A 12,038-nucleotide genomic window follows, 5' to 3' on the forward strand; every position below is an offset into this window, starting at 1 on the left:
CCTTGGAGGCCAGGAGAGGGTTCACATCCCCTGGAACTGGACTTACTGACTGTTGTAATACTCCATGGTGCTGGGACTTGGAGCTCTCTTCTTCGGAAGAGCAGCCAGTGCTTTTAACTGCTGAGTCATCTCTTCAGCCCATTTCCTTTAAACTTTTCTCTACATTATATCTTTGGTGTTTACTTTTAGATTGGAAATTCCTTTGAGGCGCCCAGGTTGGTTGCATTATCATAGAAAATCTCAGATTTTAACACGTCCAGAATGTGACATCTTACTTTCCTCTTCATAGCTCTCTTTCATGTGCGTCTTCTCTTCCTGCTTGTGTGATGCAGAAGTTAGATCATTGTTACTTTTTGACTCTGTGTTTGGAACCTGTTATTATTAGTAAGTTGTTTAAAGTCTTCCTTCAGGACATTTTCTGCATCCCTAGACTCTCTCTCAAGGGACTTAAAGTACTGCAGAAGTCTGCATGCTCTCCCTGACCCTACTCTTGCTTCCCTCTAGTAAATTCTTTTCTCAGCAAAGTGGCCCTTTGAAAAGCAGCAACCAAGACAAAAAGACTAAGTTCTTGGCACTTGAATGTTCGGTGTGTCATTGCTGCAGTCACATGAGCCTCACTTCTCTTGACCTGTGAGACTCACTCAGGTGCTCACTGCTTGTCCTCTGCATTCACTAAGTGCGGGTGTCCACTGTGGTTTTCTCCATGGTGTTTCCTTAGCCATTCTGTGTGGTGGCTTTAACTTTACCTGCCACCTGCTTTCGGTTGAGATAGGAGTGTGATCCAGGTTGGCCTCAACCTTGTGATCCTCCTGCCTCTGCGTTCCCTGTGCTTGGATCATAGACACGTGTACCTGGTGTCTTAGTCTGCTTTTGTTGCTGTGACAAAGTGCTGACCAAAAGCAGCTTGGGAAAGAGAGGGTTTATTTGGGTTACACATCCCGGCCACACAGTACACTGAGGAGAGCAGTTCAAGACAGGAACCTGGAGGCAGGAGCTGAGGCAGAGACTATGGAGGCTCAGCCTGTTTTCCTTTACCACCTACGATTAACCACCCAGGGGTGGCCCCAATGCAGTGAACCTCCCAGCATTGTCTTTCATGTCAATCATCAGTGTAGGAAAATGCCCTACAGACTAGCCTATAGGCTATGCCGTAGAGTCAGTCATTAACCCAGGCTCCTCTTCCCTGTAAGTCTAGCTTATGTCAAGTAAACAAACAACCTGGCTTTAACTTGCTTTTTAGAATCACAGTTCTGATCAATTTAAAACCTCAAATTTTGTATTATAGTCTCACAGCATGGCCTTCTTTTTTTGTACCTCTTTATTTCCTACCTACTTATTTACTAGTTTGTAGTCTATCTCAGCATTAGTGAAAGCAAAAGGATGTTTATTTTAATGCTTTCTTAGAATGTTTGTACAATATTTTGTACTTAGGTGTTTATTTAGTGAGTGCTTGTAAAGGAGTGAATCACTACAGTTACATACAAAACAATGACATTCAAAATATTTAATACAAAAAATTATTATGCAGAACCGGATTATTCTAATAGCATATCTGAATATAAGAATAAGGTTAAGAGATTGTTTTGAAAGTATTTATTCTTTGTTCCATATTCTAAAGATTTTTTTAAAACTCAGGTGTGTGCCTGTGTGTGTGTGGCTGTGTGTGGTACTAGGAATTAAACACAGGGACACTGTGCTAAGCTATTCTTAATTTTTATTTTAAAGACTGTGTTGTTCTAGCCTAGTCTGGCTTGTCACTACATGGACAAGGCTGGCCTAGAACTCATGACAGTCCTTTCTCCTCAGCTAAATGCTCAGCATTATGGACATGACCCCTGTGCTGGCTACTAAGATTTACTTTAGCAAGCATTGGATCTTTTTGAGAAAAGGCAGTAAGAAGTGAAACAAAAAGATAAATTTCTCGCTGTAGGGGAATGACGTCTGGGGCACTGTTCATCTTACATTTTAACCGTCTGAATCTGTGTGGTGGCATCCGATGGTATGTGAGGTACTGCATACACGTAAAGGCCAGAGAAGAGCATCAGGTGTTCAGTAAGCCCCGTGATCCTCCTGTCTCGACTCCAACAGTGGGGGTTACAGGTGTGCGAGCCTGGCTGCATATAGAGGTGCTGGGGTTTCGCATCCTCCTGCTTGCCCAGTGCACACCTTAACTCCCCGAGCCGTCTCCACAGCCCTCAAGTGCAGCATGTTTGATCGTACTGTGGTTTCTAGGGTCTCAGGTGTCCTCTCAATTTACAGACACTTTCCTTAGGAAAAGCGAGAGGTGTGGGACATATGTAGGGAAGTTGCTGGTGGAGTAGCAGAGGGTTTTGTAGCGTTAAAGTCTAAGCGTCAGAGCACAGAGTGAGTCCTGCCAGGCAATGCACTAGTGCAAGTTCTTGGACATTGGAGGCCGAAAGAGCACACGGTTAGGAAGCTGACATGGAGAAACAGTTCCGTTTTCATAAACAACGCTATGACCTTGGAAAGGGTATTACCTCAGTCAACATAAAAATTAGTCTTTTACGGAGAGGAGAAGTCTGTCTGCTTTAAATGTGCCCCTGGTGGGATGACTACACTCTGCTGGATGCCCCACACCCAGAGTATGAGGGCCACAAGTTGGACTCAGTGGCTTAGGACATGGGACTGCAGAGGCGTGTCTGGGAGGACCGAGGAGGAGGGTCTGGGAGGACTGCGGAGGAGGGTCTGGGAGGACTGCGGAGGAGGGTCTGGGAGGACTGCGGAGGAGGGTCTGGGAGGACCAAGGAGGCGGGGCTGGGAGGACCGAGGAGGAGGGTCTGGGAGGACTGTGAAGGAGGGTCTGGGAGGACCGAGGAGGCGGGTCTGGGAGGACCGAGGAGGCGGGTCTGGGAGGACTGCTGAGGAGGGTCTGGGAGGACCGAGGAGGAGGGTCTGGGAGGACCGAGGTGGCGGGTCTGGGAGGACCGCGGAGGAGGGTCTGGGAGGATCGAGGAGGAGGGTCTGGGAGGACCGAGGAGGAGGAATGACAGGATGAGTATGAAGTTCTCAGAGTTAATAAAGATAGTTTATGTAATCAGCCTTAATTTTTTATAAAGAATAATTATTCCGTAAACTTCAACAGTTATTTAGTTTAAAGATTGTTTTAATGCTAAATAATGCTAAATACAGTCACTTGTTCAAACATCAGCCGTGAGGGGTAAGCCAGAATGCACTGCATGTTTCCCGTGGAGTGTGTGTGTGCTCCTTGTGTATCTGAGACACAAGCATGTGATATCATCCTGTGTTTTGTTTACTTTAGTGGATTTAATTATAAAGCTGGGAGAAGGTATAGTTATAAAACCTGCTACTAAAAACAGCTGGCGATTAAGAAAACAGTCGTAGCCCAGTGTGGCGGTGCTGGGTTTTAGTATCAGTGCAGCTGATAAGAGGCAGGCAGGTCTCTTTATGCTCAAGGCTCTTGGTCTACTCAGCGAGTTCCAGGCCATCCAGGGTTACAGACTCAAATCTGCAACGCTTCATAGTCTGTCATAGGATAGATGTAGACTATTACAGCCTTATATACGTGGCACTTGGAGTGCTAATTGTGCTCTTCACAATTAGTGAATTGCATGTTATTAGCAATTGCTTCTTGCTTTTAATCCACTTTTGAAGTAAAGTGTCACTTCATTGTCAGTGTGACAAATTGTCAGGTAGTTTTAGAAATACAGCTTTCTCAAAATGTATTGGCATTTCTTTTTCTGAATGTGAATTATTCTTTTTAAAGATTTATTTTTATTGTTTTTTTCAATAAGATTTAATAATGTTTATGTATGTGTTTTCTTTTTTTTTTCTTTCTTTTTTTTTTTTTTCTGGAGCTGAGGACCGAACCCAGGGCCTTGCGCTTGCTAGGCAAGTGCTTTACCACTGAGCTAAATCCCCAACCCCTATGTATGTGTTTTATCTGCTTGTGTGTCTCCGCATCATTTGAGTGCCTGGTGCCCTCAGCGTTCAGAAGCCAGCACTAGATCCTCTGGAACTGGAGTAACAGACGGCTGTGAGCTGCTGTATGGGTGCTGGGCACTGAACCCTGGTCTCCTGCAAGAGTAGAGGTGTTCTTCCTTGCTGAGCCGTCTCTCCAGACCCAAGATTTATTTTACTTTTAATTTTCTGTCTGTGTATGTGTGTGTGTATAGGCATGTGTACTAAAGTGCTGGTTCCCACAGGCGACATTGGATCCCCTGTGCAGGACACTTGTGCAGGACACTTGTGCAGACACTTGTGCAGACACGTGACGTGGCTGTGCTGGGAGCTGAGCTCAGACACACTCACCCAGGAAGCTTCCTCTCCAGCCCTCACGGCAGTAATTTGTGTTGTTATATGTACAACAACAATTTTTATATGGAGGCTTAAAAATACCTCTGTAGTATTTATTTGTTGATCTTGAGCAATTACTCTTGAAACATTGGCTGGACCTTTTAAAAAGAAACCTTAGCTAGATTAGATTAAGCACAGCTGATGTGCACAAAGAACGCCACATAGACTGCATCGCACTCAGAGCCAGCAGGGATTCAGAGAGCTCTGCACTACTGTCTGAGCAGTGAGCTCTGAGGCCATGTGGATGATATGGGTGGCTGCAGCCATGGGTTTGGCCTGATGGTTGGCTCTGTGGTTGCCTGAAACCTAATCTGTGAACATAAAGGGAAAACACTGTCCCGCTCACATACAGATCCCTTCTGTCACTCTGAAACGTGAGGCATTTCCTCCCATCAGGGAGCCAACAGTTGATTCTGAAGTGGCCATCAGTTGAATATCTTCTGAGTCAGTTGTTACTCCATGTACTGGGTGATAGTGTCTGATTCCAAGAGTTGTGGGCTGATCCTAATAGATTGCTCTGTGTCTTAGGTACTTGGAGCAGGTCTTATCTATCCCCTGTGAATTCTTACCTGGCTACTGCTGGGCTCTCCGGGACTCCCTCCTTGGGTTGGCATAATTTGCCAGAGTGGCTCTTAGGTCCCCCGGAAATTGTGCTTGTTTTTATTAAATTATGGCAGATATTTTAAGGGACATAAATAAGTAGCGGACACAGAGACCCATAGAGCAGGTCTTGTAGGCTCTCACCTGTAGGAACTCCATTGTGTAGATAGTGCGTTGAGATGCACTGTCCTCTGGGCGGGTGGGTGGCTTCTTAGTCACCCTTGGACAAGTACAATGCTGTCTCGTCTCAGCCAACCAGGAGTTCTCCAGTGCTGAATTTTTTTTTAAATGGAAGCTTTGTTACATTGGTGTGATTGACGCTGCAGAAATGTTACTGGACCAAAAGTGGTATGACTTAATGTGCTAGGACGGAGTGGCAAACCCAGCAGGAGGCTCTGTTCAGTCTTCATGGTCTTTGGGCAGCATTCCTTTCTTTTAGGTTCGAGGTAGGGCACTATCTGGAGTGTGATCTTGTGATGGATCCTTAGACAAGGTAGATAGAGAATGTCAGAGCTGTGCACGTTTACTTCCTATGGCTCACCTAGGGTAATTTGCCTCGGCAAGACAAGGAGCAGCTTGATGAGGGCCAGGATAGTACCCGGGAGGTTTTGGTCCTAACAGTCTAACAAAAATTGTCTTTTACTTGATTGTTCCAAAGCTACTTCAAGAACCAGGGCCAGAAGGCCAAATACACTCAGCCTATTTCTCTAGTTACTTCAGACATACCAAGGAATTTAGTACGAGCTAGAAAGTGTGGGTCAATGCACGCACACACGCCCGCACGCACGCACACACACACCCCTCACACGTCTGGATGTTCGTTAGGAACAACATGCTCTTACTTGCTTGTTTCCTGTTGCATAGTAGCTGAAGCACAGGGACGTCTTGTAGGCTAATGGTTTCCTGTTTATTTAACAACTCATGTAACAATTGTCATGGTTACAGCCCTGATGACAGAGGCTATTAGATGTGACGTGTATGTGCTATGTGCCAACTACCATTCTTGGTGCTGTAGACTAAGTCTGCTATTTAGATTTGGCAGCTTAGGGGCTGGAGAGATGATACAGCTGTTAGGGCACTTTGTTACTGCCCTAACATACATAACTCCGTTCAAAAGGATCTGACTCCTTTTGATCTCTGAGGGCATCAGGCAGGTCCATGGTACATACATGTACATGTAGGGAAAACATACATATAAAATAAATAAGGGTAAAACTTTGAAAGTGGAAAATTTCAATGGAAAGACTGAAAACATGGACATTTAGCAACTGTAAATGAGTTATTAAGATTGGATAGTTTTTATAAAAACTAGATTATTGACTTCTAGCAGAGCTGTCGCTGTGTTCTGACATAAATTAGGTATCTCGGTGACATTTCGGCTTTAGTTTGGGGCATGACAGGGAGCAGCCTAGCATAGGGTAGTGTGACTTAGCCACTGTACAGTCTCTGTGCCATACTTCGGCTAGTACCCCAGCATGGCTGCACTGATGCCTCATGAGGACTTCTGCGCCTTCTGCTGTCTGCCCAGGTCAGCAGCCATGTGACGGAGGCAGAGGTGCCCTCAGTTTGGGGCCAGCCTGGATTACAGAGTGAGATTTCTTATTGAATATTAATAATAATGCTAATTACTCTTGTTTTCAAACAACCAATCTACTGGTTTGTTTGTTTTTTGCTGGCAAAATTTGGCTACTATTAAATTAACTAATTAATTTCACGTGTGAGTTTTACCTGAGTGTATGTCTGTACAGCACTTGTGCTTGTTGCCTGTTGAGGACAGAAGAGGGCATTGAATCTCTTGGAACGTGAAATGAGTTACACTCAGTTGTGAGCTTGCACATAGGCACTAGGAATTGAACCCTGGTCCCCTGGAAGAGCAGAGGTTCTCCTAACGGCTGAGCCCTTTCTCCAACCTCCTAGATTATTATTCTTAAGTTAGTTCTGGTCAATTGGTATGTGTATGAAGGGCAGTCTTACTGTTGTCATAAATTATCAATAGAAAGATAAGACCTATCATAATTGCTCACTAAATTCATAGCAGAGCACTAAGAATGTCTAATTCAAATTGGCTATACGTGATGTTTACACAGTGCCACTGGCTGAAGTACAGTGAGCTTGTTTTTAACTTGTTTACGTTTCTGGGAAATCTGCGTAGTCCTTGTTGCCGTGAAGCGAAGGCCTCTGTAGGGGAGTCTAGTGTTCTAATTTAGAGGGAAAAGTTAAAAGAGCAGGCTTTTAACTTGATTCTGTTTCTATACAGTCATGGCCAGAGAGATACTGCGCAGATTCTTCTATTACGAGGAGCCAAATATTTACCAGATAAAAACGGAGTAACCCCTCTGGACCTGTGTGTGCAGGTATGCTTTCAGAGTGTCATTCCAACCCATTAGTTATAAACAGTGAAACCACAATTCTGTAACGAAGAGGGTAAAGATGTTTAGTCTGTGACAAGTATGATCTTTAAAAGTCTCTTTGCTTTTAAACCTGAATAATTGTAGATTTTGTTTGTAGGGTGGCTATGGACAGACTTGCGAAGTGTTAATTCAGTATCACCCCAGGCTTTTCCAGACGATTGTTCAAATGACGCAGAATGAAGACCTTCGGGAGAACATGGTAGCGTAAGCTTGCTGATAGGCTGTAAATGAGGCGTGATTAAATCCTGTTACATCGCGCAGTCTGTAACTGTAATGACTTATTGAGTTATAGTGAACTCTTGGTATATGGGGATTCTGCAGCTAAAAAACCACAATTAAACATGGTCAGACTTTTGGTCATTATTCCCTAAAACCCACAATTAAACATGGTCAGACTTTTTGTCATTATTCCCTAAAAACCACAATTAAACATGGTCAGACTTTTTGTCATTATTCCCTAAAAACCACAATTAAACATGGTCAGACTTTTTGTCATTATTCCCTAAAAACCATAATTAAACATGGTCAGACTTTTTGTCATTATTCCCTAAAAACCACAATTAAACATGGTCAGACTTTTTGTCATTATTCCCTAAAAACTATACTATAGCAACTATTTACATAGCATTTATATTCTATTAGGCATGACAGACTATGTGAACAGGATTTTAAGCTACGAGAAGATACACATCGAATATGTTTAGTTGCTATGCCTTACCGAGAGTTTGAGCTTCTAGAGGTTTTGGGTACCAGGAATATGTAGTGTAGTTATACACAATACCACATCTCACCTGACACCGCCCTCTGAATCACCCGAGTGGCTCTTTGGTCTGTCCTTATGATAACTCTCCTCGTGGATAGAGGACAGGACTGAAGGAGGAGTGCTGTGTAATGACGGGTAACCACTTGATCACTGAGCTCTTTCCTAGTGCTTTGTGCTGCTGGGGTGTAACCCTGGGGCCCCATGCCTGCTGAGCTGTATCTCCAGCCCCAAGCTCAGTGTCTGTGAAAGCGATAGTCCTGGAAGAATTGTAGCGTAAACTTCAGAAGTTTAGAATTAAATTTTTACATGCATGCTTGATTTCCTCTGTGTATTTTTTAAGTGGATAATTTTGAAGCATCTTTTTCTATATTGGCTCTTAAGTTTATGTAAAGTATAATAATTGTAAAGTTCTTGATTCTAGTTAACTGGCTTCAAGGCATTTAAACAAATCCACGTGTATATATTGATATAATTTAATGGATTATTTACTATGTAATCACTTTCGTTTTTAATTTGTGTAAACCCAGTTACGGCAAGTTCTGCAGCATTTGTCTCAGCAGAGTGAAAGCCAGTACCTAAAGATCCTGACAGGTCTTGCTGAAGTTGCTACAACAAATGGCCATAAACTGCTTAGGTAAGCATTTCGGTGACTCAGTGGATAGCATTTGCAGGCAAGCATTCCAGTGAGTCCGTACATGTAGTGTCTGTCCGCTTGGCCTCCTCAGGAATCAGCTGTCTTTTGTCATTGACGAGCTGTTTAAATATTTGCTGACTTACCCTGTTAGTTACCTTTCTAGACTGCGATAATAAAACACCTTGTCTTTGGCAGCTTAGACAAGGGTTATTTGGCTTACCGTTGTTGGCGGATAAGAGTCCATTGTGGCAGGGGAGTGTGGCAGCAGGCAGCAGGCGAGGCAGCTGGAGGAGAAACTGAGGGTCCACACCTTGACTCGAAACAGGAGGCAGAGAGCAGGCTCTAAGGGGTGCACATTTTTAAACTCAAAGCCCCTGTCCAGGTCAGTCATGTACGTCAGTAACAGTAAGGCCACACCTCCCGAGTTCCTCCAAAGTGCCCCCAACCTCAGCATGCAAATGCCCAGGCCGTAGGGCCATCTCATTTAAACCGCCACATTTACAGTTTGTCATTTTGTTTAAAAAGCCCAGGCTGGTCAGCTTGTTCACGAGACTTTATAAAGAAACCTAGATCACATTAATGTGAGTTTTGTTAAATGATTACTTAAGATTTGTCCTATAGGTAAATGTGTGTGAAGAAGACACTATTATCTTGGGTGTGGTCATACTTCTTTTCAGTCCGGGAAGTTGGAACCAAAAGTAGGAGGACCAGGAGTTTAAGGTCACCTTCAGCTACATAGGGAGTTTGTGGCCAGCCAGGGCTGCATGAGAAAATCGTCCAGGAATCTGAATCTCTGCTTTGTAAGATTAGGTGAATCCCCCACTGTTTAAATGTTCAGTATTCCTTCATGACTCATTATAAAGGTTTTTTTTCTCTGTACTGCCTCTCCCTAGTTCAGTTTTTAATTCCTTTTAGATTCTATGTTTTTAATAACCAGTTGCTAGGTCTAAGGAGCTAAGCTGTATATTATTTGCTTTTATGTATAGTTTATATATATGCTCTGCTTCTTTGTATATGATTAGCCACTCCTATTAGGAGAATGGGCAGCTGTTACCAAGGACTTCATGTGTTACTTTCTTACAGATTTGACCTCTTCCTATTTGAATGCATCCTGTTTGCATTACTCTTTAATTATTCCTACAGTGACAGTGACAGTGACGGTGTGTGATGACCTTTCACCTTCGTAGTGGCTGCAGAACCTTCCTCTTTCTACCATGCAGAGTCTGTGAAAACATGAACAGAAAGCTACATTGTCAGAGTTACTGTTATCTCCATGAAAGTCGATCTGCCCCAACCCTTGCCTTCTCTTCTCCATCTCAGTAGGGTCGTGCCGTGTAGCTCAGGCTGGCTTTGAACTTGTTATCTTCACATTGCTTGCTCTGATGTGGGAATACATCTGTGAGCTACTTCTTCTTGGCTCCTCTGTGCTCCTGTACTCTCTACTTGAGAGGTCGTCTGTTTCAGACCAGCACCACCTTCTTACTTGATCATTTCTCCCAATTGTCTTGTGATATCTCTTTGGAAGTGTTTTTAGATTCTTCTATCTTCAAGTCTCATTGGCACCGAGGTTTCCATAATGTGCTCCTCTCATTTTCTCTGGTCATCCCCAGTTGTTCATATATTGAATGAAAGACTTAGCTAGGCTAGTTAAAACATAGGAGGAAAGAAGTGGAGGGGACAAAGGGGACCGTATTTGATCAAAATGAATTTAAATCAGATTCTGAATTAAAAACATATGCATAGTTATTTCCATTCAGCTCTTTTATAATACAATGAGGTATAATTTGTGGTTTTAATATCATACGTTAAAAAACAAAAACCAAACAACAAAACCCCCCATGGGCTCTGGGCTTTGGAGTCATCCAGATTCAGTTGTAAGTTTAGGCACTGTTTACTAATTTGTCACCCACCAGCTTTGACATCCAGGTTAAACTGAGGCAGGTGAAGAGTCAGTAATTAGTAAGTATACTTTTGAAAGTGAGTAAATTTCCTTAAAGTTTGTATCTCAAGGTAATATTCTTCATAGTTTGTGGTGTATTGGTGGCATATTTATTGGTTATATTCTGGGTGCTTACAAATTAGAAATTCACTGATTCATAAAAATAAAAATCTAATAGTACACATTAGTGTATACTTTGTGGGATACATTAACACATGTTTTTTTGTTTTTTTTTGTTTGTGCATTTATAAATATTATGATGTTGGAAAATAATACAGCCACATGTCAAGAACAGAATATGGCATCTTTTTTTTTTCTTGAGTATTTCTTATTTACATTTCGATTGTTATTCCCTTTCCCAGTTTCCGGGCCAACATCCCCCTAACCCCTCCCCTTCTCCTTCTATATGGGTGTTCCCCTCCCCATCCTCCCCCGATTGCCGCCCTCCCCCCAACAATCTAGTTCACTGGGGGTTCAGTCTTAGCAGGACCAAGGGCTTCCCCTTCCATTGGTGCTCTTACTAGGATATTCATTGCTACCTATGAGGTCAGAGTCCAGGGTCTGTCCATGTATAGTCTTTAGGTAGTGGCTTAGTCCCTGGAAGCTCTGGTTGCTTGGCATTGTTGTTCATATGGGGTCTCGAGCCCCTTCAAGCTCTTCCAGTTCTTTCTCTGATTCCTTCAACGGGGGTCCTATTCTCAGTTCAGTGGTTTGCTGCTGGCATTCGCCTCTGTATTTGCTGTATTCTGACTGTGTCTCTCAGGAGAGATCTACATCCGGTTCCTGTCTGCCTGCACTTCTTTGCTTCATCCATCTTGTCTAATTGGGTGGCTGTATATGTATGGGCCACATGTGGGGCAGGCTCTGAATAGGCGTTCCTTCTGCTTCTGTTTTAAACTTTGCCTTCCTATTCCCTGCCAAGGGTATTCTTGTTCCCTTTTTAAAGAAGGAGTGAAGGATTCGCATTTTGATCATCCTTCTTGAGTTTCATGTGTTCTGTGCATCTAGGGTAATTCAAGCATTTGGGCTAATAGCCACTTATCAATGAGTGCATACCATGTTTGTTTTTCTGGGTTACCTCACTTAGGATGATATTTTCCAGTTCCAACCATTTGCCTATGAATTTCATAAAGTCATTGTTTTTGATAGCTGAGTAATATTCCATTGTGTAGATGTACCACATTTTCTGTATCCATTCCTCTGTTGAAGGGCATCTGGGTTCTTTCCAGCTTCTGGCTATTATAAATAAGGCTGCTATGAACATAGTGGAGCATGTGTCCTTGTTATATGTTGGAGCATCTTTTGGGTATATGCCCAAGAGAGGTATAGCTGGGTCCTCAGGTAATTCAATGTCCA

General features: G+C 43.1%; 1 protein-coding gene across 33 annotated transcripts in view; it reads left to right on the forward strand.

Moving 5' to 3' along the window:
* The window catches only part of Hace1 (HECT domain and ankyrin repeat containing, E3 ubiquitin protein ligase 1), a 108,345-nt gene that overhangs the window by 46,206 nt on the left and 50,101 nt on the right, over positions 1 to 12,038 (forward strand). For all 33 annotated transcript variants that reach the window (XR_015644899.1, XR_015644900.1, XR_015644893.1 and 30 more), the window contains 3 exon segments: positions 7,193 to 7,289; positions 7,444 to 7,545; positions 8,637 to 8,743. Coding sequence is in view for 25 of the 33 variants with exons in the window: in XM_087597874.1 (XP_087454000.1) it covers positions 7,193 to 7,289; positions 7,444 to 7,545; positions 8,637 to 8,743 (306 nt within the window). In the remaining 8 variants the exon portion in view is untranslated.

This window comes from Rattus norvegicus, chromosome 20, assembly GCF_021556685.1.
Source record: "Rattus norvegicus strain SHRSP/BbbUtx chromosome 20, alternate assembly SHRSP_T2T, whole genome shotgun sequence".
NCBI lineage: Eukaryota > Metazoa > Chordata > Mammalia > Rodentia > Muridae > Rattus > Rattus norvegicus.